The sequence below is a fragment of the Pleurodeles waltl genome, chromosome 10 (assembly GCF_031143425.1).
Source record: "Pleurodeles waltl isolate 20211129_DDA chromosome 10, aPleWal1.hap1.20221129, whole genome shotgun sequence".
NCBI classification, from domain to species: Eukaryota; Metazoa; Chordata; class Amphibia; order Caudata; family Salamandridae; genus Pleurodeles; species Pleurodeles waltl.
In genome coordinates this window covers 258,446,976-258,471,491 of record NC_090449.1, presented here as the reverse complement: position 1 = coordinate 258,471,491, position 24,516 = coordinate 258,446,976, and the positions used below count along the sequence as shown (strand labels likewise).

Below are 24,516 nucleotides of genomic sequence, written 5' to 3'. Positions count from 1 at the left end.
AGTATAGGAACTTCTGGGCTTCAAGCACTGCCAGTTATTGTATTTCTGTTGTAAGAAATACCCTTGTTTCCGTTTTTAGCATGCCTTTATACTTTTCTTTAAATTTCCATCTTTGTGCTTTGTATGGTAATTGCTATGTTGTTCTGTAACTAGAATTTGGATAGTACGTAGTCTGATGTGGGTTTGTAGTGCTATTGGCTGTACGGCGGTGCTTACCATGTGTTTCTGAGTTTCCCATCACAGAATGGAGATATCATTGTATTGTGTTGCAGTTGGGTACGTTTTATTATGGTCATCCTTTAAAGATATATGGCCTGATTTATAGTTAGGCAGATGTTGCTCCATCCATCAGGGTGGCGGAGGAGGTTACATCCACCACCCTGACTCACTACCATCCAGCAAACTTAAGAATTATTGTTGACCCAACTGTGATCTTTGTGCCAGTGATCTCTGTGAAGGGCCGGAAAATTTCAAAAACAAACTCCTAAAGCTGGAGTTTGCTATCGATAAACAAAAAGCTAATGACCCCAGGTTCAGGGAGTTACTTCCCTGGGTGTAGGGATCATTTTTTTTTTTTCTGTGTGGTCATCACACTTTGTACCCTAATAGGACTGACTGTGTAATGCCCTTCCTCCAACAGCCCCTACTCTGTCAGGCCATTAGAAGATGCTTTCCATTGATGGAGCCAATGGGTCTTCCGTCAACAGAGGGCTGATACTCCCTCCCAGTCCTAAGTAGTGCAGGTGAACCATAAGTTTGGCAGATAGGGTACTCTGTCACGTTTTGATGTGTACTGTGCCAGAATTGAAATCACCCCATAGTGTTTCTAATAAAGTGTAAAACCACTCCTATCTTCTTTGCTTGGTGAGATGGTAGAGTAGCGAATTAGATGTTACTTTTGCATTTTTCACTAACTCAGTCTCCTCTGCTTTGGTTTTTTTCCCCTGTGTAAAAATTTCAGGTTCTTGCAATGATTTTTGTATGTTGAAATTTTTTAAACAATGTACCAAATTAAGATCTAGTGGGTGTGCCGCACAGAGATTTGTTAACTAGGTTACACTAATTGGGTCATGTGCATAAAAAGTAAATAAGTACAACTTGAAAACTTTCAGAATCGCATGTGAAGGACTGTGAATTATGAACCAAGATTAAGGGGACAAAGAACTGCGTTCCATTCCCCCATCTTGTAATACAATAGCTTTTCAAGAAATTGTAGTGTCGGTAAGACCCTTGGGATCCAGCGTTTAAAAGTACGCAAGCATTGTAGCTTACACCTCAGAGTGAAGTCACATTACCTTGAGTACAAGAAACTCAACTCCTGAATATCAAACTCTTCAAATAGGCTTTCAATTAAGACCTATTTTACCTGGGAGTTATCTAAGTATTCCACATCTAGGTTTGTCCTGTGCATCTGTCTGTACTCTACCACTTATGTTTTCTTTCTTTCCTGTTTCTTTTTCTGGTCAGCATTTCGAAGTGGCCTTTGTGAACAGTAGCACTTTATTAAACTCTTAAATTAATAAATAAATGCTCTCCCTTCTGAATAGAGGCAGTGCTTAATTTGAGCCAGTGATTTCTGGTGCTCGGCACCAGCACTTAATTCTCAACACCAGGACCTGTAACAGTATACCACATGACAGTTGGTTGTCTGATTTTAATGGGAGTGCAGGGCAGTTTTCAATATACACGTTAAAAATTTATAATACCTGACACACCATTCTCATAGCTTTGAGTGGCCTGGAATGATCTACATTATCTCACATGTAGGAATGTTTTGTTAGGTGTATTTGTAAACTGCAGTATCATGCAGGGGTATCCTGGCACTGTCCACGTGTGTGTGCCTTGCCCTGCCTATGGTAGCTTGAAAAGCCAGGTCTTCTGTTTTTGCAGAATTCAAGAAGAGAGGAGGAGGGTCTGATGTGGAGCGGGAGGTCTTTCCATGATTTAGGTGTGATGTAAACGAAGCTTGAGCTCCTGATCTGGTTCTGTGTATGCATAGGTTGTGCGTAAGTAGGAGTCCTGTGGAGTGGAGGTGTCTGAATGGTTAGTGGTTGTGCTGGTGCAGTCAGTGGCCATGTTGACAGAGGCAATGGGTGGTGCAAGTGCAATGACCTCCTGAGAAGGCCCTGGTAATTACTTTCGTGCAAATTAAGCATCAAATAGAAGTTTATTAGAGACATGCTTTTGGAGATTTTCAAAGGAATTGAATATTTGTATTCGCAGTATTCCTGCAGCCTAGGACTCCTAAAATGGACACTAGATTCAAACACATTTTTGTAAAAGCAGCCAAAGGATGAGATTTCCTGCTACCCATTATTATTAAACACCTCACATTCCAGAGACATCTGTAAAATGGTGATCAGCAGCGGTGCGGCTCAGCAAGGGGTGAGAGCTGTGCACCTCCAAACCTTTCCAAGGCAAACACCTTAAAGGCATCAAGCACAAGCCTTTTTAAATCTGTAGCCTCACTCTCTGCCCTGATGAGCATGTATACACCAGTCTTCACCTACCTTATCTTTCTCCCTCTGTCCCCTGTTTCTGACATATGGTTCACTTCATCATTCATCAGTCTCCCTCCCCTTTTTGTGACTGGTGTACTTAGGGTCAAGGACTATCATGACTGATCACCAACCAGTGTTGCTGGAACTGGGGGTGCGAGAGGTGCTGAAGCACCCTCGGAACACTTGAAAGAGTTTAGAAAGACAATGAACTATTAATAGGCCCTTCAACTGTTTTCCTCTGGCAGCATGTGTTGTGTTTTCAAAGAATCGCTTTGAAATATCTACTGCGACTTTAGTGAGGTGTCGAGATTGGTCAGCACCCTCACTCCATGATTTGTTCCAGCACCACTGCAAGTTCTCTTATGAGAAAGGTGGTAAGGTTTGTGTTTCTGGGAGTCATCTAAGTGGAAACTAAGGGTGTGCAAAGATGCAATTTTTTTCTAGCCCCTTTCCATATTGTGCCTGAAAATCGTAATTTTTGTGGAAAATTGTGTATACTTTTTCCTTTGGAAAGGTCGTGGAGAACGTCTATATAAATTATCTAAGAGTGACAATTGGGGAGCTCTTCACAATTGGCCGCCCTTATAAATAACTCTGTGCACCCTTACTGCGAACAAGAAAGGGCATTGACCGGCTGGGATGGTTGCATGGGACGCGTAGAACGGAGCGAACAAGAGACCATGAAATGTGCTGGGTACTTGGACAAAGAGAATAGTTACTTAGGACAGAAAGGAGTGGCGGGAGGAGAGCTACCTCTAACCCTTTGAGGAAGAAAGGGATTGGGGGAGTGGAAGAAAGGCTGCCAGGTTATCGTATGGTTGCCACGAGAGAGAAGTCTTTAGAGAAAAGGCAACGAGATGTAGTTTTGACTCCAGTGTGTCCCATCCCTTCAACCACTTGTGGCAGTCTTGTGTAATGACTGGAAACTGGTCTCTGTGGTCTGAGACCTTGGTTACAAGTAGCCCAGAAGGATCTTGTACTATTTATCACACCCAGTAAACATGACACCTGAAGTTCTACGTTTAACAGGTGCAATGAATAGCGCCTACTGTAAGTTTTGCCAAAATAGGGCACTATTTGCAGATTTTGGTGTTTTTCCACAAAAAGCTTCATGTCATGTCCTGGTGTTTACCTGGCTATTCCACCTATCCGATTAAAGTTCGGCAGGTCTGACCTCTGGAATTATATTCATGGGTACGGGCTTTATCACCAGCAACAAAGAAGGCAACAATTGGCTCTGCAAGACATAAGACATAAAAGTGCATCTCAGACGGACCTAAACCACACCTTTCCTCAACCTTCAGAACAGTAAATTTCACGCAAGCTAGTACTCTCCAACACACACTGCACACTGCTGACGGAAGGGCCAAGCTACATGCAAGGGGCTGGGGAAGGTGCAACCATATTAACTTTACTCTGAAGCCCTGAGGTCTCGCCCTTCAATCCTACATATGATACTGAACAATATACATTATTTGAGCTTTGCCCCATCGTACACCCATTATAAGACACAGATAAGCCAATCTCAAGCGCCATGAGCGCAGTCCCAGGACAGTTATGCACCATATAGTACAACTACCCGATGAGTAAGAATTCCATGGCGCTGGACCTGGCAGGGAGACAATCTGTGCCACAGTAAGGGACACTGAGGCCGATGTACAAAGCAATTCTTTAGTCGACAAGCTTGGGATTCACAAAGTTTGTGGTTGTAGAATGGCATTTTTATGTACTAAACCCGTTTTCCAATCCTGTAACGTTGCCGACTTCGAAAATGGTTTTAAATCCCATAACGAATGGCTATTTGGAGAGGATTTCCCTTCCAAAAAGTGATTCATTAACGTATGTGTCAATGTTTTGCAAATTAAATTCAGTCACGAAACACTGACATTTTACCAGCATCTAGATCATGGGTACTCACAAACTTTTTCTCGGGGGCCAAAATTGCAGTATGGTTTGCGGCCGAGGGCCGCACTGAAGTGACAGCGGGGGGCAGGGCTTAGAGGGGGCGGGGCTTAGACGGGAAACAACCACCCGCCCCCTTTTTACAGCGCCATCTGCACACTGCGCCATCTGCTCCCACCCCTACCCCAGTAACACACACAGCGCCATCTGCTCTCACCCCTACCCCAGTAACACACACAGCGCCATCTGCTCTCACCCCTACCCCAGTAACACACACAGCGCCATCAAAATGGGGAGACTGTTTGCATGATTTTATAAGGTATAGTTAAGAGAGAACGGTTAGTAGACAAAATTGTGACTAATAGTGGGCTAGGTTAGACCCTAGTTAGGTGGGATGCCTTATAAATCGGGTTTATCGGTTAATGGCCGTCTCCCGGGTCCAGTAATGGCACTAGTACATGAGTGTCAGCTCTAACGCCCACTGGGCCTCCACTCTGAAAATCAGTTTGTTGTGAAAGCATCGGGTGGGGGAGGGCCTTTCCTGATGGTTATGGGTCGCAGCCGAGGCTCACAGTGTTCAATTAGAGCTGGGATTTCGCTACGATTGGTAAAGACGCTACAAGCGTTTTCCTTTTTTTGTCGGAAAGCTACCCATTTAATGTTATTAGGTGTGGTATGTTGGATTTACGAATGTATTGACTAGTGCCTGCAACTCTGTTAAAATAGGAAAAAAAGATCGGTGCAGGCCCTGAAGAACAAAGCGATGTATCTGTCCTCGGATTGTTCCTAATGGGGGTACATTATTCATGTAATACCAGAGTGGCACTGTGGAAGCAGTCAGTATGTGCCTTGAGTTAATGGCAGCACCGATTTGCCTTTTATTTATACAGAGTGCAGCTGGGTGCGAGCTGATGTGCCCCGGGTCATGGCTCCAGTGAGGGGAGACAGCACGCGCTGGTGGTAGGGGGGCAGACTCTGGTGAAGAAGCCGGGCGGGGGCACCTGCTGTGCCATTCGCTCTGTGACTGTGGGCTGCGAGTGTGACATCACAAGTGCCCGGTGATCTGAGTCTCCCATTACTACGTCATAAGGCACCTACCATGATCATTTCCATTATGTATTATTCAGTGTCTGGTTATTTGAAGACTTTTATCTTCATTATATTCCCAAACTGTAGTTGCCGAGGCCCCCAAAAAAAAAAAAGAAACATATTTGCTACAGGAAGTGGTGAGCGAAAATGTCCAATTGTGTGTATAATGCTTGATGGCTTTTTGGGGTGCAAATTTAGTAAAGTGGGAGCACGTTTAAGCTATTAATGGTGTACAGTGGAATCGTTTAACCGTTATCAAAATAAGATATGTATTATTAACATCTTAAAGCGCGTGACGTCAGAGGTGTAAAATGAAGGCCATGTGCACATTAAAGGCTGCTGACGTACGGTGAATTCACAGGCATGGTCCAAGTTGTTGTGCGTCTCGCGGGCCGCCAAGCTAGGTCCGTGGGGCCGCTGGCAGCCCGCGGGCCGTACTTTGAGTACCGTTGATCTAGATGGACGCAGCCAGTTTCATTGGGGAAAAAAACGGGCTGAATTTTGAAAGAATTTTGTTTAAAGTGCGATTACAATCTTTGTGGTCACCGTGCCAGCAGCTCACCAGCCCTCCGATTGCATACCATCGTACTGAGTCACAGGTAGAACCTACCTCATAAATATTGATGAGGCAGGTCAGATTGCGACCCAATACAGGACGGAGTTTTCTGAACCGACCTATTAGTACATAGGTCAGGTCGCAAAATTCATTCAATTCAGAAGGTTGGTGTGCAGTTTGCAACAACTTTTTGCAAATGGAAATGTTGCACATCAGGCCACTAGTTACCATTAGTCTATCATGTGTGGCGGTACCATGGCCAGGGGCTGTGAGTGGCCAAAGCCACCCCATTTATAGCTGTCTTACCATCCATCAGGGCATCAGCAGGCTTGTTTTTATTGTTTGCAGTCGGGCGCTTGCCACTTGCGCTACACTACGTGGAACAGTACATTGGAAGGTAGGCATTCTATGGCACAATAATCAATCTTCTTTCATTCTGCTCGACAGTCATTAATGGAAATGCATTCTGTTACTCAGTAACTGATGAAAAGACAATCCGTGGTATATTAACTAGCAGTTGGCATTCTATGACACAGCAGTGGAGGCATAGTCGTTTTGTGGCACAGTGACTGATGGACGTTCCTTGACAAAGAAGATGATATGATGATTCAGTGGTACTTTTACTGGTGGTTTGATACTCTGCAACACAATAAATCATGGGCCGACATTCTGAGGCACCGCAGCTAAACTACTGAAACATCATTCTGTACTATATTGATAGACTGATATTCTGTGGGACATGAAACCAATGTGTAGCATTGTACAGCGTAATAAGTGCTATGCATTGATTCTGTGGCAGGGTAACAGACGAGCAGGCATTCTATGGTATCGTAACTGCTGGGACGCCTGGCAGACTAGTACGTAAGGAACAGGTATTCTGTTCTACCTGAACTGATGGGTACACAGTTCTTGGATATAGGTCTGTACCGTGGATATAGTGGGCCAAAGAAAAGAATGGTAAACCGACATGGAAGCCGCTAATAAATCCTAATATTGAGCAAGCGAGCCTCAAAAAACAAGGGAGGTACTCTGAACTGTAGGGGTGGAAATCAATTCGCAAAAAGCATGCGAAGGGATAACAAAAAGACGTACTGCGCCAAAAAATGCTGCCTCAACATCCGGCTGTCAGGCACCAGCAGTCAAACATCAAGGTACTGTAAATTCTTCAAAGACTTTACTCCTGCAGACCAGCTACAACAGGGGACGAACCCTTCAGAAACAGCTGCTGCTGTCCTGTCATAGCTCACCTATAGCGATAGCTTCCACATCTATCAACTAGCCAGTCTCCCACAATGGATTTCCAACCAATGCCACCGCTTGGCAATCCCCGCCTTTATTCTATTTGCAGTCTAATGACAGCTGATGTTGTTACCAAAGCAGTTAAGTGCATCAAGGCTTCGTTACCCTCAGGAACACCTTCCTCAGACAGCTGTGCCAACAACTAGATGAAACACCCACCTATGGTTACCGACATTTTCAGTGCCTCATTACAACAAAGTAAAGTGCTTGATCATTTAAAACAATATTCACACCTCTCTTGGAGAAACAAATGCCGACATCAGTGGCTTGACCAAGTGCCATCTAATCTCTGTGCTTCAAGTTAAGCCAAAAGGTTTGGGAAGGGACAGCACAAGTCAACTCTAACAGCACCCCAAGGGGTGGGACGCTTCCACCACTGACAACGTGTTGTTAAACCAGTAAAATAAGACTATTCTGGGGATTAGGGAGGAGTTACAGAAAGATTTATGAGTACCAAGCAGCAGCAATCTTCGACCTCAGCAGCTCACAACACCATCCTACAGCAGTGTCACCAGGATTTAGAGGGACCGTATAAATCATGGATTGTTCTTTTCCAGATAGGCTTAATGCAACTCAATAGGATTTTGTCTTTTAGGGTACAATCCAGTCATTGTTGCATCCCCGAAAGGTTCTCCATTTCCCCTTGGCCATTCGGTGCATTCGTGTGTCTGTTGGCTGACACGCCAAACCTTTAAAAAATGCCTTTTCAGCCTTTTGCTAATTCAACAACGATCAGCTTTCTGCTGCTCAGAGGGTAAAATATTGCGTGATAATCATCCCAAAGCAACTGCTTTGTCAATGAGCAACAACATTCGGCTCAGTTCCCAGTCCAGCAGCCAGAGGGGGAAACCTGACGTTTAACACCACTGTAGTCAACTCATCCGCAAGCAAATCTTTACATGCTTAACAAAGACACACCCTTGCTCTGCTGCAGCACAAAGTAGACTTGGCATTGTGCTTCCCTGGATTTGATACTGCCACCTCTTACTGAAGATGGAAATAAGATGCGAATGAGAGAACTAATGAGTATTTGAATGAGTGTCTTTTCTTCACAGATTTAATTTGTGATACTGCACATTAGTAGATTATGCAGTATTGCAGTGAAATAGAAGGTGTGAGTTAAGGTTTAGGGAGTACAGTGGAGGTGGTACGTAAGTTTAATCTTTTAAGATAAAACCCACTCCTGCCATTACGTATGGAAAGTGAAAAGAAGTTGTGAATGAGAGATTGATACATGAGTTAAGGTTGACCGAGTGTGTGGGAAATATTTTTCATGGTGTAAATGGTTTATGTCGGTTTTGAAGTTAAGGTCGAATTAGGACAGTGGGTATGGTACGTAAGGTTAAGATCATATCATACCTTGCTAAATTCACGTCTTTCAGGCCAATATTATACTCCTGCCAACAATAACTTGCCCTTGAAAGTAGTTGTTTTCAGGAAATTCTTTTTTTTTGCATGTGCATTTCTTCTGATGTGGAAGAGAATGTGGTGCCAGGTGATCTGGAGGCCGTGGTGAGTCTCCTTCACCATCATGGCTTTTAGAGTGAAGGAGGTCCGCTTCATAATTATGAACAAGGCTCCAAGGCAGCTGCCACCAGTCCCTGGTATTGTTATGTTGCAGAATAATGAGAGCAGAGTATGAGCAGGACCTGCTCTACCACTGTGCTTGCTCATGTGAAGAGGGCGGCGTGGTACCTAGCCTTAACCCCTGTGTCACATTGAAGGAACACATGGAACCCTTTCCACCACTGCAGACGTGTACTAGTGCAGAGGTTCTGTGAGGTTACCACCCTTCTAGGCAAAGGACATAGGAGCTGTGCGTGGAGAGATTGTCTCTCTTTATCCTGTGCACTGTCCAAACCTAGTGTGTCTATTTTCTATCAGCTCCACTTTGCCCTTGGGCCAGGTCTGACCCTCCCTCCGCCTCTCACAAGGGCAGAGGTTCTCTGTGGTTCAACTGTTTTCCTTTTATCTGCTTTCCTTACCGAGGGATGATGGGTATCTATGTTTACCTGCCGCAGCCCTAGTGAGGAGAAGGGATGTATATATCCCCACACCACGCCAAATGGCTGAGTTAGTGCATACGTGCATCTCTCAAATTTCCCAGTATGGGTGATGTTTCCCCCTCCAACAGTGCCATGGTGGACATGGAATTTTGAGGCCCTCCTGCCTTGCTCAATGGTTAGGGGGCGTGTGGCAGGAAGCATTGCATCTTTTGTATGTCCATTGCCCAAGAAGGTGTTTGATGTATTTATTTATGTTGAGGCCTCTACCCCTTGCTGTGGAGGAGTAGAGCACTGCACTCTGTTTGTACTTGACCTCATGGCAGAAAACATGTGTGAGCCCACCCACTTACGCATCCTGCATGACCTGCTTTTTTTGTTTTTGTTTTCCACTCAGTGTTCATGAACATTAAGTTGGTAGGGATCGTTAAGGTCTAGTGTGCATGCCTCTCATTGGCACTTACACAACCTGTGTTAGTGAATTTTGAAACCCCCTTTTAAACATTTGATCAATTCTGCACTAACTTCACATGCTCAAAGATTAGCTACCTCAACCCTGTGTCTCAACCCCGGTGCAAACTGCCCAGGCTTGGCAGAATTCGTTTTTAGAGTCAAAAGTATGATTTCCTGTTCAGTGAGGCTTTTGTAGGACTGCGAAGACACCGTAAACATTCAGATAGGTAGATTGTATGCCGGAAAAAGGACTTTATTTTCCCTCTAAGCAACATATTTGAAAAGTTTTATTTTTTTGATGGTAATGCCATAGATGATGTTTTTGGTATAGTCAGTGTATAGTTATATATACCCTCGTCAGTAATGTCATCGGTCCTGACAGGCATAAAAGCTCATATCCAGTGCAAGGGGTGTCTTTTTGTTATATAGGTAGTTATTACTGTGTTCTTCTGTTTTTATTGAACCGTAATGTCTTTTCTATTGACCCATTGTTTTCACTGCTCCTTATGAGTCTTATTATAAGTACGAATTTGGCCACTCCGTAGAGTTACATATTTAGGGGTACATGTAATTGTGGAGGGGGGAGTTTACAGATTAAATTAGATTAGATTGAATTGAGAGATAAGGAATTAATGGGGTGATCGGTAACCCTAGTTCATATTTCCCCTGGTGATTCCTCATCTTCGCTCCAATCGTGTCATCAACATTAGTCTATTGCAATACATTGTCCCTAGCACTTCCCGCCAAAACGGCACAGAAACTTCAGCTAGTGCAGAATGTGGCAGCTGGAAAGCTATTTAGAAAGACTGGCTCACTTGGGATCGGCACTGGCAGATCTGCACTGGATTCCGATGGCTTTAAGAATTAAATCCAAATCCTTATAGCTTGTGCATATAGCCCTTCATGACTCCCAGCCCAAACCTCTGGAAGAGTTACCTTTCATAAACCCAGACAGACACTGCGATTAAAAGGGCTGTTCCTTTTAAATACCCCCAAAAGTAAACTTGTCAGCTTAGGATGCAGAACGTTCTCCTCTGTTGGACTATTCTGCCATCTGATTTACGAAAAGAAACTAACCTTTTTAAATTCAGAAAACTGCTGAAAAATAGTATTTGTTTCTGCGATGTAATATGCAGTGGTAAGTTATTATAGAAATAATGATTAAGGGCCAAGGTACCTCCGGGTAAACGATGCGCATTCCAGAAATACATAGATAATTCCACCCTGGTGATATACCAGGAGATTTCAGCTGCTGAATCTAAACAACTCTGTGGAATTCCTGCGGATCTCAGTTCCTGTGGGTCTGATAACCGCTGTTACTGGCTCCTTTGAAATTAAGTGGTTACTGTAATGAGTCCCTAAAGCGCCTATTTGTGTTTTTGTATAGAGCCTTCTCCACAGTTTAAACGTGTGTAATTTAGGGTGACTTCAAGTGCTTCTGCTTTTGTCAAAATCTTCAAGCGCTATTTAACCGCTTAACATGATCCCTCCGTTTGGGGGTGTAACCAACATGGAGTACCCCCGCGTGCCTGCGTCAGTTTTCTTCTCTCTCGCCCTTCTCCCTGTCCAGCAGCTTGACTAGTTGTTCTTGCCGAACTGAAGTTGGTTGTTGGTGTTTGTTTCCGAGCATTACCCACGGTACTTCCAATTCCGCGCCGTTCTGCCTTGTGTTAAGTTTCATCTGTTGTTCATTTGCATTTGGCAGTTACTGGTTGGAGGTAGCTAGTGGCAAGTCTTGGCACTTCCGGTGTGTCCTGGCATAGAAGACTAGGTAGACAAACGACTGCTGTGTAATCCTAGAGCTGCAGTGTTGTGGCTTGTTAGTCCCTCCATCAGCCAGCCCAGCTCTAGTGCGCCTCCTGGCACCCGTTGGTCCTTTCAACCAGCATGCCCCCTGTATGATCATGCATGCCCCACCTCACTCTCGCTAACATTCTGCGCTCTAATTTTGCAAGTTGAAAAATATGGTGTATATCTAATTTATCTTTAATTAATGCTAAGTACATTAACACGTGCATTTCCTCAATGGTCCTCTTTCCTTTATGCCCCTGTGATGCTGTTTTCCCCATTAACCCTTCTTTGTGGTTTTAAGGTTTTCAGATGTTATCCTTGCAACCATTTTGGCTACCAAGTCGGACATGTGTGGCAAGAAGTTCGAGCTGAAGATAGACAATGTGCGCTTCGTCGGTCACCCAACCTTGCTGCAGCATGCTCTGGGACAGGTACTGCTGGTGTAAATGTACGCCTCTTGCTTTCCTTGCATTTGCTGAGGACTGATCGCCAATGTTCTCTTTCGCGTAATTCGCTTACTGTGGTCTGAGAGCCATTGTGTACGTAGGGTAAATAGTGCAAGGGTTTAACTAACTTTGTGTTCTGTGTTCTTCTTAACAACAGCGTGCTGCCACTACCAACCCCTAATTGACATGATGGCACAATTGGGAAGTTACCTGAACGCCAAGCGATTAAATCACTAAAGAGCCAGTTCAGCAGCTTGATACATTGAGCGCTGTATGATTGAAAGACATGCGCGTGACAGCTTCTCAGTTATTTTTTAATTCTGGCATTTCCAGTATGTTTTCCTGTATAGAAGTATGACATTGCTGGCAGCAAGTCTGCTGGCCCCTCCCAGGTCGCACACATTAAATAGGCCCCTAGGCTCAATCAGTTTCACTCAGAATAATCTGGTTGAAAACCACATTTTGATCAATTACGAGTGTTTTTAATTCTTTAGTATTGTATTCATTCAAAACCATATAACATGAGGATAATCTTTACTTTTTACGTACATCCTCTGCAACCTGTTAATTCTCTTCAGTAGATTCCAGTGTGAAAAGTAACCCAATGCATTTCGTGTAAGCAGAACCCTTCTTCCAGGGTAACTGAAGCTAAAGCGATAAACAGTCTATTCCATATGGCAGAGCAATGGGAACCAAAACACCATACCACCTGAGCCAATATGCCTGCACAAATGTCCGTGATAATGCTACTAAAGCGTGCACAAACAACCCGTGTTTGCTTTAAACCATGTGATACATTGATTGGAGTGATTTCATAACAAACCTCATTTGTGCATGAAAACTAGGCCTGGATGGAACTCGCAGAGTTTCACTCAAGTTACATAAAGACTCCGCTAAATTCCACGGAGTTCTGCTAGTGGGTTGAATTTGGCCATGTCACGCTGCTCGTGCTGATTTTTAGCGCCGGGAGCTTGCTCCGTGCTGTAAACTCAGTGCAAATGGAACAACCAGGTACGCCTGAGGGTGTTGCTTCTTTTTGCTGCTCGAGTAGATTTCCTGCTTGTGTGGCAACTTTCTCAACACGAATGGTTGCGACCTGCTGCAACCATCCGCATTGAGAAATCTTACCGCCAGGCGCTCTAGCACTCAAAACTCATGCCAGGGGACACAAATTCTTGCTCACGCTCTCCAACTAACATTGACGAGATGCGCGTGAGAAAAAATTCCACCATACAGGAGTTTCGCCTGAACTCCATGTTCCAGTCATGTCCAGGAGCGAGCAAAACTCTGCAACTTCCGCTGGCGAAGCAGAATTTTTCACCCACCTCTCTGGAGAATCTTGTGCTTGTGAAGCTCATTTGTCTGCCCCTCTGCATTGCTGTGCGCTTATCTTCAGTGATACTGATGTCTCTGTGATGCAAGAGTACATGCAAATCAGCACTGGTGTTCACCCCGTCTCCACCAATCAAGATATCTGTCAGGGCATGTGTGTTTGCGCTGCTACATTGCTGTGTGGCCCTCTCTTCAGTGACACAGATGTCCATGTGACACACATTCTCCCCCCATCTCGGAGTACCATGAGCACCTTTGTGTTTTCCCCCAATAATCATGGTGTCTACAAGAGGCCCAGGAACTGCACCACTGGTGGTACCGCTGTCAAACCCCCCATAAAGTAGTTGCAGCAGATGGGGGCCCCTGTGCCTTTTGCCCGGCTGCCAGCATTTTAATCCCCCAAACAGTGACTGCTGCTTCTTTCTGTGGAGCTGACAAGTAAGAGACTGCAACTTCTGCAATAACGTGGGCAGTGCTGAGTAGCGTGGTCTCTATATGCTTTTGATGACAACCCATGGACATCACAAAGTATCAAAACATGCAAACAGGGGCTGCACTTGGACACAGTCCCATGTAAATCAAGCAACTGTACTCCTTGTTGAAGTGTGTGCAGCCCTGCAAGGACACAAAGAAGCTACAGGGTACCTAGGTAAGCGTTCAAACTTGTTGATTCTATAGAAAGTGTTAAATGTTGCTGAGCATGTTACATTTCTATTGAGTAATACATGTGCTACCTGCACCAGACTTTCTACTCCACATCGCCTCCCAGAATTAAGGCTTTGCCTTTCAGCCTCCCTTCTCAATTAAAACCAATGCTTAAAGAGGAGGAACTGGACAATTCACCGAGCCTGCAGTCATAGCTGGTCCCTGCGTTACAGTGAAGAGCAGGAATATTGATACAAGGATTGTGTAAGGGCCCTTGAGTGACACAAGCTTAGGAGAACTGGACTAACAAACACCAACAGTGCAATAATACACTTGGGCAGGTTTTGCATAAGGTGCTCAGGGTGTGCGCGCCTCCTTTCTGCACTGCAAGGGCCCTTTGTAATTAGAGGACAGGCTGCAAGTGCCTTTGTAATACAGATAGTGCCGACACACGTTGTGCCAGCGCTATCTTAGAGGGGCATTACCTCGTGTACATGGGGGCACGGCCCCATGCAAATCCGAGAAACACGTTGCCTCTGCATCTTATAATGGATGCAGTGAGTTTGCTACAAAGACGTGCGCCAAGGACGTCCTCTAAAAGGTGTCAAATGGTGTCCCATGGTTCACCCCCTGAGATCCCCCTGCAGGCAGGTTCAGTCACTGACTGCACCCATCTGCAGAGTGATTGCTGACCCCCTTGAAAGGGCAGGCCGAGCGCCTCTTCCACTGCGAAAGGTGGACTGACTGTTGTCTTCCACTAACGTGCTGCCTGCAGGCAGTGTTACACAAAACTATACCCAAGAATGGCAACTCCAGGGCGGGGCTAGAACCAGAATACCCGTCTTATTTGCCGTGTGCCGAACTAGAGAAAAAGACTGCACGGAACAAAGTCTGACGTCTGCCTCCGGGCTTAGCTCATACTCCGTAACGGATGGCCCCTCAAAGAGTTGCTTTTAGACCTTCCCGGCATTGATAATTCTAGAGGCTGCAAAACTGGACTCTCCAACATTTCGTGGCCTATGAAAGAAAGCACTTCTACCTGTATGCAAAGCTAGCACTTCTACCTGTATGCAAAGCTAGCACTTCTACCTGTATGTAAAGCTAGCACTTCTACCTGTATGTAAAGCTAGCACTTCTACCTGTATGTAAAGCTAGCACTTCTACCTGTATGCAAAGCTAGCACTTCTACCTGTATGCAAAGCTAGCACTTCTACCTGTATGTAAAGCTAGCACTTCTCCTGTAAAGCTAGCACTTCTACATGTATGCAAAGCTAGCACTTCTACCTATATGCAAAGCTAGCACTTCTACCTATATGCAAAGCTAGCACTTCTACCTGTATGTAAAGCTAGCACTTCTACCTGTATGCAAAGCTAGCACTTCTATCTGTATGCAAAGCTAGCACTTCTACCTGTATGCAAAGCTAGCACTTCTAGCTGTATGTAAAGCTAGCACTTCTCCTGTAAAGCTAGCACTTCTAGCTGTATGTAAAGCTAGCACTTCTACCTATATGCAAAGCTAGCACTTCTACCTGTATGTAAAGCTAGCACTTCTACCTGTATGTAAAGCTAGCAGACAGGTGCCCCCGGTCGAGCTGCAGTACATAATTTGTAAAAATAAATAAATGCAATGCTTAGGTTAGGGGCCTGCCGCCGATGCTGTTAGTGACAGGGTTTGAGTACAGCGAGGCTGCCTGGTCTTGATTGCACCGAGGGCCTCTTCCGCCGTCCTATGCAGAATGTCTTTTTGTCTCACTCTTGCATGTCCTTATTCATTCTGTCTTTCACTGTAAGTGACTGTTTTGTTATCTGTCTCTTGCTCAATCTTTCTCCCGTTTCTTATGTTTTTTTAAATTCCTTTTTGTGAAAGTCTTACGAAGAATATAAGTCCCCTTCACCAGAAAGTAGAGAGCAGTTGCCGGCCACCGATGGGCATTGTTCAGGGTTTACAGACGTCTTTGGGTGGGAGGGCTCGAGAACAGGCACAGGCCGTCTGTAGGTGGGCAAGCCTATAGATTAACACCGAGTCAAGCCAAGGGTCGGGCTTGGCTCTTAGGGCCCATTCACGAGCCAAGGCCTGAAAATACTTGCTATGCAAATCATACAACAAGCATCAGTTAAAACATGATAGTGTCTTCAAAATAAAAAAAAGTGTATGTCTTTAACATGTGGAAGCTTTGAAAGTAATACATTCACAACATAGGGCTGCACTTTATTAAAGTGCTACTTTTTAAAAATGAACTTGGAGCCATTCCTTCCGTGGCCCCAACTCTGACAACTGTGCCATTAGAGAACTAATGGGCAAGAAAGTTGTTGTGATCTCTGAATGGGCCCGGATCATTATCAATAGTCTATTAAATTAAACCTAGGGTTTTTGTACAGCTGATAGGTTGAATTCAGGTGTTTGAAAGCGTTGTCCTATGTGAAAACAACATATTTGCCTAGGATCACAAAGTTGTGTTAAGTTATGAAGCAGCAATTAATACAGGTTTTCTAGTTTCACTTTTGACAAATCAGCCACTAATTGGGTATATATTTTGTCTCTATTTTACCTCCAGTTTTAATGCTTTGTTTTACCTCTTTGTGCATGATGTTAGAGCGAGGGTCGCAGGCAGGAGCCATATGAAAACTCGGTTCATTATGGGCTCGAGATTTCAATAGGACCTCAAGCTGAGCCCGAGCAAGGCCTCATGCTCAAGACCGGCTCGCGCTTTCAGTGGCTTGCCCACCTCTGTTACCATAACATTATACATTGTATAGTTTTTCAGCCCACCCCCATTCTCCAATTTCAGTCAGCTGTTGTTGTGACCACCAAGATTGAGTTCCCTGCATTTGGGTTCCTGCCCCTGCTGACCCAGCCAAGTCTCTAAATGTCTTCATTGAGGCCAGGGTCATGAGGGTGTATTGCTTCTAGTACAATGCCTCAGTAATCGGCCCAACTTTGTCAAATTTTGAGATGTTTTCGAGGGTATCCATCGCCTGATAGAATGCCACCTCCAGTCCCATGCAGTGGTCCATGCCCCCTTTTCCATACTGTCAGCTGAGGCTGAGATTCTGCTTTCCTTGTCCTGGCTTGGCCCTCATCACGACCCTGGTGGTCCAAAGACTGCAGGGCCGCTGTGGCAGTGTCACTGCTGTGGCGCTGTCACTGCCAACAGGCTGGCGGTGAATACCGCCAAATTAGGAGTTTGGCCAAAGCCAAAACGCCGAGCCTCCAAACATCCTGCCACATTACCGCATTCTGCAGGGCTGGAGGTGAGCACCTCCAGCTCGGCGGATGGCGTAATACCGCTAGTGGTATCACAAGGCAGGAGACCGCCAGCATTTTTCTGGCAGTCGTACCGCCATAAAAAGCTGGAGGTCTTGCACCCTGGCGACAGGAATAAGCATTCCTGTCGCCAGGATACACTCGCACACACGTCCACATACCTGCACACATGCACTCACATACTTCTACACACAAACACATCCCCACTCACCCACACAAACGCGACATACACACCCATTCACACTGACAAACACATACACCGCATATATGCACACATTCACTCCCCCACCTCCCCCATGTGCATACGTACATTCACACACACACTCCCTACACCACATACACACATGCATTCACTCCCCTCCCCATGTGCATACATACATTCACACACACACACACACACACACACACACACACAGACACCCCCGGCACCGCATATACGCATGCATTCACTCCCCTTCCCCATGTACATACATACATTCACACACCCCCTGCACTGCATACATGCACGCATTCACCCCATGCGCATACATACATTCACACACACACCCTGCACCGCATACACACATGCATTCACTCTCCCCTCCCCACATGCACATACATACATTCACACACACACCCCGCACAGCATACACACACTCACCCGCTCTCCACCATCCATTCACACAAACACTAACCCCCTCCCCGTCAACACACAATCACTCACACACGTAGACATGCACCCACAACACTCCCCCCGCATTCACAACATTCACACACGCACTCACACACAAACACACACACACACCCTCCCCTGTTGGACAATCCACTTACCTTGTTTGTCGAGGAGGTCACCCGGGAGGGGACAGGTCCTGGCACTTCCACCGCCGGCAGCGCTTCACCATCTGGACACCGGCACACCGTATTGCCGGTTGTAATACGGTGTGCAATCTCTTTTTGGCGTGGTGGTACTGCCACTGCACGCCGACCGCCAGCACGACTGGTCTCGAAATTCTACCCGATTTAAGGCGGAAGTCAGAGATCAGTTGTATTAGGGCAGTCTTAAGACCGCCAGCACTGGTGGTATTTCGGCGCCTTCTGCTTGGGCGGTCTTTGGAAAAGATACCTTTGTGCTGTGAAGGCGGATGAGTTTGGATCCCTGGGTATGGTCCATGAAATAACTTTATCCAAACATGAAAGAACACTCTGCCAGAACCTATCTAGTGCTGGACAACTCCACTCTGAATGTAGGAAGGTACCCTCTGCCATCCCACAACAGAGACACACAGGGGAGGCAGTTATACCTATGCTCCACAATCTATGTCATGTATAGTAGGCCTTGTGCAGGTATTTAAATTGGATTAAGCGAAGGTGAGCCAAAACCACTGCCTCCCTGGGTCCTTCCAGGGCTTCTGTGCTGTTGTCATTGTCTAAAGTGCTCAGGCCTGCCTCTCAGACTGCAGGAAGGGCATAAAGTATATTGGTATTGTTGGTGACTAGGGTTAGGTAAATTTGAGTAATTTTAGTGATTTTATGGGATTCCAAGTATCCCAGAAGGGGCATGCCCCCAAAGGGGTTAAATTCCTGGAGCGTTGTAATGTGTTGTATGTATAGGTTGAGAGCATGGAAGAGTTGGAGGTGAAATTGGCTGTGGTGGAGTTGGTATTCCACTTGCATATCATGGAAAGATTTCAGCACTGTGCCCTGCATCACGTCACCAAGGAGGAAGTCCCTATAATGTCCCAGGTTCTCAAGTTGGGCTATCCGATGCAGATGCCAAAGTGGTGTCTGCTCTGTCTGCCGCCTTCACCAACCTATCCCTCTTAAAGCACTCTTCCAAAGTTCCAGAACCACCTGAGTAGCCAGCAGCAAGAGTCCTACACTACCCCCATTGTATAAGTATGCAAGTGAGGATGTATCGTTCATTGCCCACTTCTCTAGAGCACAAGCTCAGTCACTCAGAGAACTGTACCACCAGTTGTTTATGTTTAAGAGGTGTGAGGCGGTGTAATGGGAAAAAATGTCCACAGCAACTATACCCCCGCAATACATAGATTGGAAACATGTCCTGAGTGCAACATGGGCTGCTCTCCCTCCCCAAAGAAAGCCCCCAACGATAGAATTGTTCTGCCTAAATCAAGCCTGGAGAAAGTTATATGGGTAATTCTGTAATTGGTACAATAATCTGGGAAGGGACACAATTTTAAAGATTGCTGATCTACCTGTTTAGGACAGCAGGAGTAGAGACCTTGTTCGCGCCCAGGCTAGGGCCGAGGATATATTCTTATCCCATGATAAAGTAGGGTCTGGGGACCCAAAGATACATAAGTACTTAAACCGACCAGCTGCGAGGGTCAAGCCCGACATCCATTTGATGGGTCCATAGCCATTCACGTTGAAGACCCTGGAATTGTCAGCATTCATAAAGAGGACTGAAGTCTATGTGCATATGTGCTAGGGACGAAAAAATAATCAAGGCCAGAAAACGAGTTATGGGCAGTTGAGAAGTACGTGTAGGACGTGTCTAGGAGATGGTGACCCAACAAATATTTGTTAGACCTTGAGCTACTGTCAGGAATTTGAGCCTAGATCCACCCCACTTTAAGATTCCCCCCTCTGGTTCGCCATCTGTCAACCTGAGAATTAATGACCGCATTCCAGTCTCCCCCAAGGACAGACAGACCCTCCAGTAGGTCTCCCCACAAATGTACAACCTCCCACAAATGTACAACCTGGTCTAAAAATGTCTCACCCAGCAAGGGGGGGGCATAGAAGCACCCTATGTTGAGGGATTCCCCATAAATGGAGCCAGTTATTACTATGTACCTCCCCTGGCGATCTTCCCAGGTCCTAGTGTATTGGAAGCAGATTCCCCGCTGTATTAAGCTGCAAGTGCCCCTGGTGCCTCTAATGAATCCTGAGTCATGGATCTGTTTGTAGCCATATCCCACGAGGCAGAGACCTTTAGCTCCCAGAAGGTGTCTCCGCTCCCCTTGTCTAAGCATATTTGAGGACGGCTCCTCTCTTAGTTTTGTCCAGTATTCCCCCCGGACATTCCAAGATATCACTCGGAGAAGGCTGGTTGGGGGGGCGGGGTATGTGGCAACCTGGAACCCCAACGTGGGGCCACTGGTGACCACTCCCAATGGATCCCCATCCCAACCAAAAAGAACCACTAGAGTATATAAACCAGTTGACTCTGTGGCTGGTGGTTAGCATACTGTGTGGCCACACTGTAGCTTATACATGTCAGACAACAGCCTACTGCCATCCCCTATCTCTTTCAGAACAGTATGCCATGAGGGTGTGATCTGGACGTGACCATTGCCATGCAATCCTAGGGGTCCCCGTCCTTCCGGGAGCTCCTCCAAGAGAACCGGGATATGTGTCGCCGCTTCAACTGCATCGTAGTAGGGCGGTCTCACCCTTCAACCTGGGAATGAGTCTGAGTCCATGTGAGACAGGGCGTAAGGTTTCACTTATACCATTTCGTCGGTACAGAGGAATACTTACTCTAGGGAGTCAAGGAAGAATGTTTGTGAGTTAAACACCACTCATAACCGTGTAGGATACAGGAGCATATATTGAAGTTTAAGATCTGGTAGGTGCTGTTTGGCAGCTGCAAAGGATTGGCGTTGTTGCTACATCAGACTCCTGTAGTCAGGGAAGATCATTATTTGTTGTGACTGGTGTTGTTGCTGCATCAGATGCGTGTAGTCAGGGAAGATAATTATTTGTTGTGACTGGAACATGATCTTGTCTTGAGATCTGGCAAATTTTAGAAAGACGTTCTTGTTCATATAAATAAATATTTTGGCAGACACTGGCCTAGGCCACATCCCTGGGGTGCACGGTGGGCACGCTCCACCACAAAACAGTTTGAGTGCTGTTCTGAGTGCAGCAGCAATCAAAGCCATTGAGATAGGAACATGTCCATGGAGGTGCCTTTGCATCCCTCTGGGAATCCTACAAATCTTAAGTTTTATTGCGACATGCATGGCCGTCTGGATCTTCCACTCAAAATGCTTGTTCTTTGAATACTTCCATAAATCTAGTCACCTTCTGCTGTAGGGCTATGAACGAATCCTCAACCCCAGAGACCCTAGTTTGAAGTCTTGGTGAAATAAGGTGACATCCGAGTCCCCGGCTCTGATCTTGGCATTGTCACAGGACTGGGTTAATAGCCGCCAGAAGAGCAGCATTGTCTCGCACTTCCCCCATTGGGTGTGGGTGCCGATGAGTGGCACCCCCATTTGGAAAATGTATCTAGAATGCTCTGCTTGGCAGCTGCCAGCGTCTTATCACTTGTCATGGTGCCCATTGTCACCAATCTTCAAGTCTCACCAGGAGCACAGTCAACATGCCAGACCCCCAGGGAGTCCGATGAGGCGGCACAAAGAGTCAGATAGGAGCGAAATCACCCATGTTGGACCTACACACGCAGCTGTGGTGCCTCCCAGAGATGCATGCACAGCTGCTGCAACTGACAGAGGCGTACCCAGCTCATTGCAGAAGAAAAAACTTTGGGTGCAATAGGCGTGGGTCCCGCGTCGCGCACAGCCGTTGAGGATCACACAGGTGGGAACTCAGATACGGTGCTCCACAACTGGGTCTGGTGCGAGGGCAGGAGCTGCAGCTTACATTTTTAATAGATTCAGTTAGCAGGGGGAGACTCTCCCATATTACTGAGCTTCCCGTGTGAGAGCACTGTAGAGGTCAAATGGCCACTAAGGTAATCCGGGATGCAGTCCAGCAGATCTTCACGACACAAGCCCCACTCTGGGTCCATCACCCCATCAGGAAGGTGAGTGCAGATTAGCTATAGTGTCTCCGCCCAGGCAGGGTCTAAACTTCAGGTGCTCAGGGCCACGGTAGAGTCAGCACAATGTCTAGCATATAGAAGGTGCCACCTGCAAAAACAGAGCCACCCAGCGTCGTACCTTTCGTGTGGGCCTGCTGTTCAAAGGGCCATGAGGCATCCAGGTTCCTAGGGGCGCCACACAAAATGTCGACGGAGGGAGTGCGATGTCCAGCCTCCAAACATCGCCCTTCACCACTGGCCATGTGGCGTCACTATCAGCTGCTGATCTCCACTTGTGCCAGGGTGCCAAAGCAGGCCTTACCACTTTCCAGAGTGGCCAGATTGCCCAGGGGGCAGAAGGATGTCCACTGCAACAGGCCAGGACCAAGCAACCCCTGCCAAGGGCAAAGGCTGCTGCCTTTCCAAGGCCAAGTCGGTGCCAAAATCACTCTGCCCCAACCAGGTGCTCTTCTGCGCCGGCTTGCATTGCCCGATCTGGGCCTCTAGATTGCTCTTCCTCAACCCTCGGCATCTGCCGGGGGGCCATGATCTCCTGACTCCCGGCCGTTGGTCAGCGCAGTCAACAGGCAAACTGATGCCCGGGGAGTGTTGGAGTCCATGGGCCGCTACAGGCATGCAGTGTCGTCAAGCCACGCTGCTGATTCAGCATGCCGCCTTCCTTTAGGCCCACATCAGGCCTCCAATGGTCAGGGGGCCTCTTCAGGAGAGGGTCCCCCCATGCCCTAGGCCACTCCTTAGCTGGGGGGTGGAGGATGCGCAGTCTGTGAGATGGATTGTGGTGTGGAGTAGGATTAAGGATTAATGGGCCACTGCCGGGACCTTGCTCAAAGTGTGACTGCCATGATTGCCGGTCAGGCCATCCCCCGCCATTTTTAATAAAATATTTTTGCAACTTTAAGCACTGTAACAGGTATTGCGATTACATAATTTAATGGTGCTCACCATGTCAATAAAATAAATATGATAGACCGATATTCAGTTTATTGACATTGGAAGGATAATTTGCTGAGGCCATGTTATGTTTTAGTGTGGGTGGTTCTACTGTTGTCATGTAAGGTGTATGTTCTATGTTGAACATAGAACATCGTCAGACAACGGTAGGCGCTGAACTGCGGTGAACAAGTTTGGCTCCAGACAATAAAGCTGTATTTAACTTCTCATCGAGTGTGGAATCTTCGACACAACAATGTGCCGACAAGAGTCTGGAGCCAGGACCCCCGCAAAGAAGACAGAAGGAGTGTGCTGGTAACAGAGAAATATAAATACCAGACATCGGAAAATTAGAAAAAAATTACGAAAAGAACAGCAAAGTCAGTAAGATTTCACACATTCAACAATCGTATATAAGGTATGATCGTCGGTGAGACAGCATCAGGAGTGGTTGAACCAATCAAGTGGATATCTCCACTGGTGGCAGCCAGGCGCAGCAATGAAAAAATCAAGTTATGTGTATATCAGCATCACTTGAATGATAATATAGTATTTGATTGTTTCCACTTACCAAAAATAAATGAAATGGTGATGAGCCTTAAGGGTGCAAACATTTTTTCCACAATAGATTTATCAGCTTCTTATCACCAGATTTCCTTAACGTCTGACTCCATGAAGTACACAGCTTTCATCACAGCTTGTGGGTGCTTTCAATTTAGAAGGATGCCTTTTGGACTAGCATCCACAGCTGCAGTATTCCTGAGACTCCTGTGTAAGCTATTTGGGAAAAAACCTGTAATCAAGTTCTTCCATGATGACATTCTAATTTATAGAGGAAATAAAAAGAGGCCCGACTCAAGGCTGCGTAATGTAATGTATGTTTTGGAAAAAAGTGGGTTAACAGTAGAATTTTCAAAGTGCAAATTTTCGAGGCAGAGTGTTACTTATTTGGGACATGAGATTGGTGCTCAAGGAGTTAAGCCAGAGGAATCTCTAGTTAATGCCATAAAGGAAGCTCCAGCGCCTTGTAATAGGGATGAAATGAGATAGTTCTTGGGATTAGTTGAGTACTGCACCAAGTTTATACCACAGTTTGCAGAAAAAAGTTTTCATATCGGACAACTTTTAAAAAACAAGGTCAAATTCGAATGGACTGAGGAATGCCAGAAGGAATTTATTCAAAGAGATACACAAGGTTCCAGCTTTGCAATGTTTTGATCCAAACTTAAACCGCTATATTACAACAGATGCCAGTGGTAAAGGGTTGTGAGCAGTGTTAATCCAGAACGACAAGGATGGAAAAGAACGAATAATATCCTTTGCGTACAGAGCCTTGTCACCAACAGAGAAAAGATACCCCACAATTAAGAGAGGCGTTGGCATATGCATGAGCATTAGATCACTTCAGAGCCTTTGTGTAGGGAAAATCAGTAACAATTCTATGTGACCATAAACCTCTAGTAAGGTTATTGACAACTGAGGGTACTGCGAATGCCACAGCAACAA

At 46.0% G+C, this 24,516-nt stretch overlaps 1 protein-coding gene across 3 annotated transcripts in view; it reads left to right on the top strand.

The window, feature by feature from the left end:
- Positions 1–24,516, top strand: part of NPRL3 (NPR3 like, GATOR1 complex subunit) — a 334,166-nt gene that overhangs the window by 64,740 nt on the left and 244,910 nt on the right. For 2 of the 3 annotated variants that reach the window (XM_069210380.1, XM_069210379.1), the window contains one exon: positions 11,896–12,025. The exons of the other annotated variant lie outside the window; for it this stretch is intronic. In XM_069210380.1, coding sequence (XP_069066481.1) covers positions 11,896–12,025 — 130 coding nt within the window. The remainder of the gene's footprint in view (positions 1–11,895; positions 12,026–24,516) is intronic. 3 annotated transcript variants of the gene reach the window in all.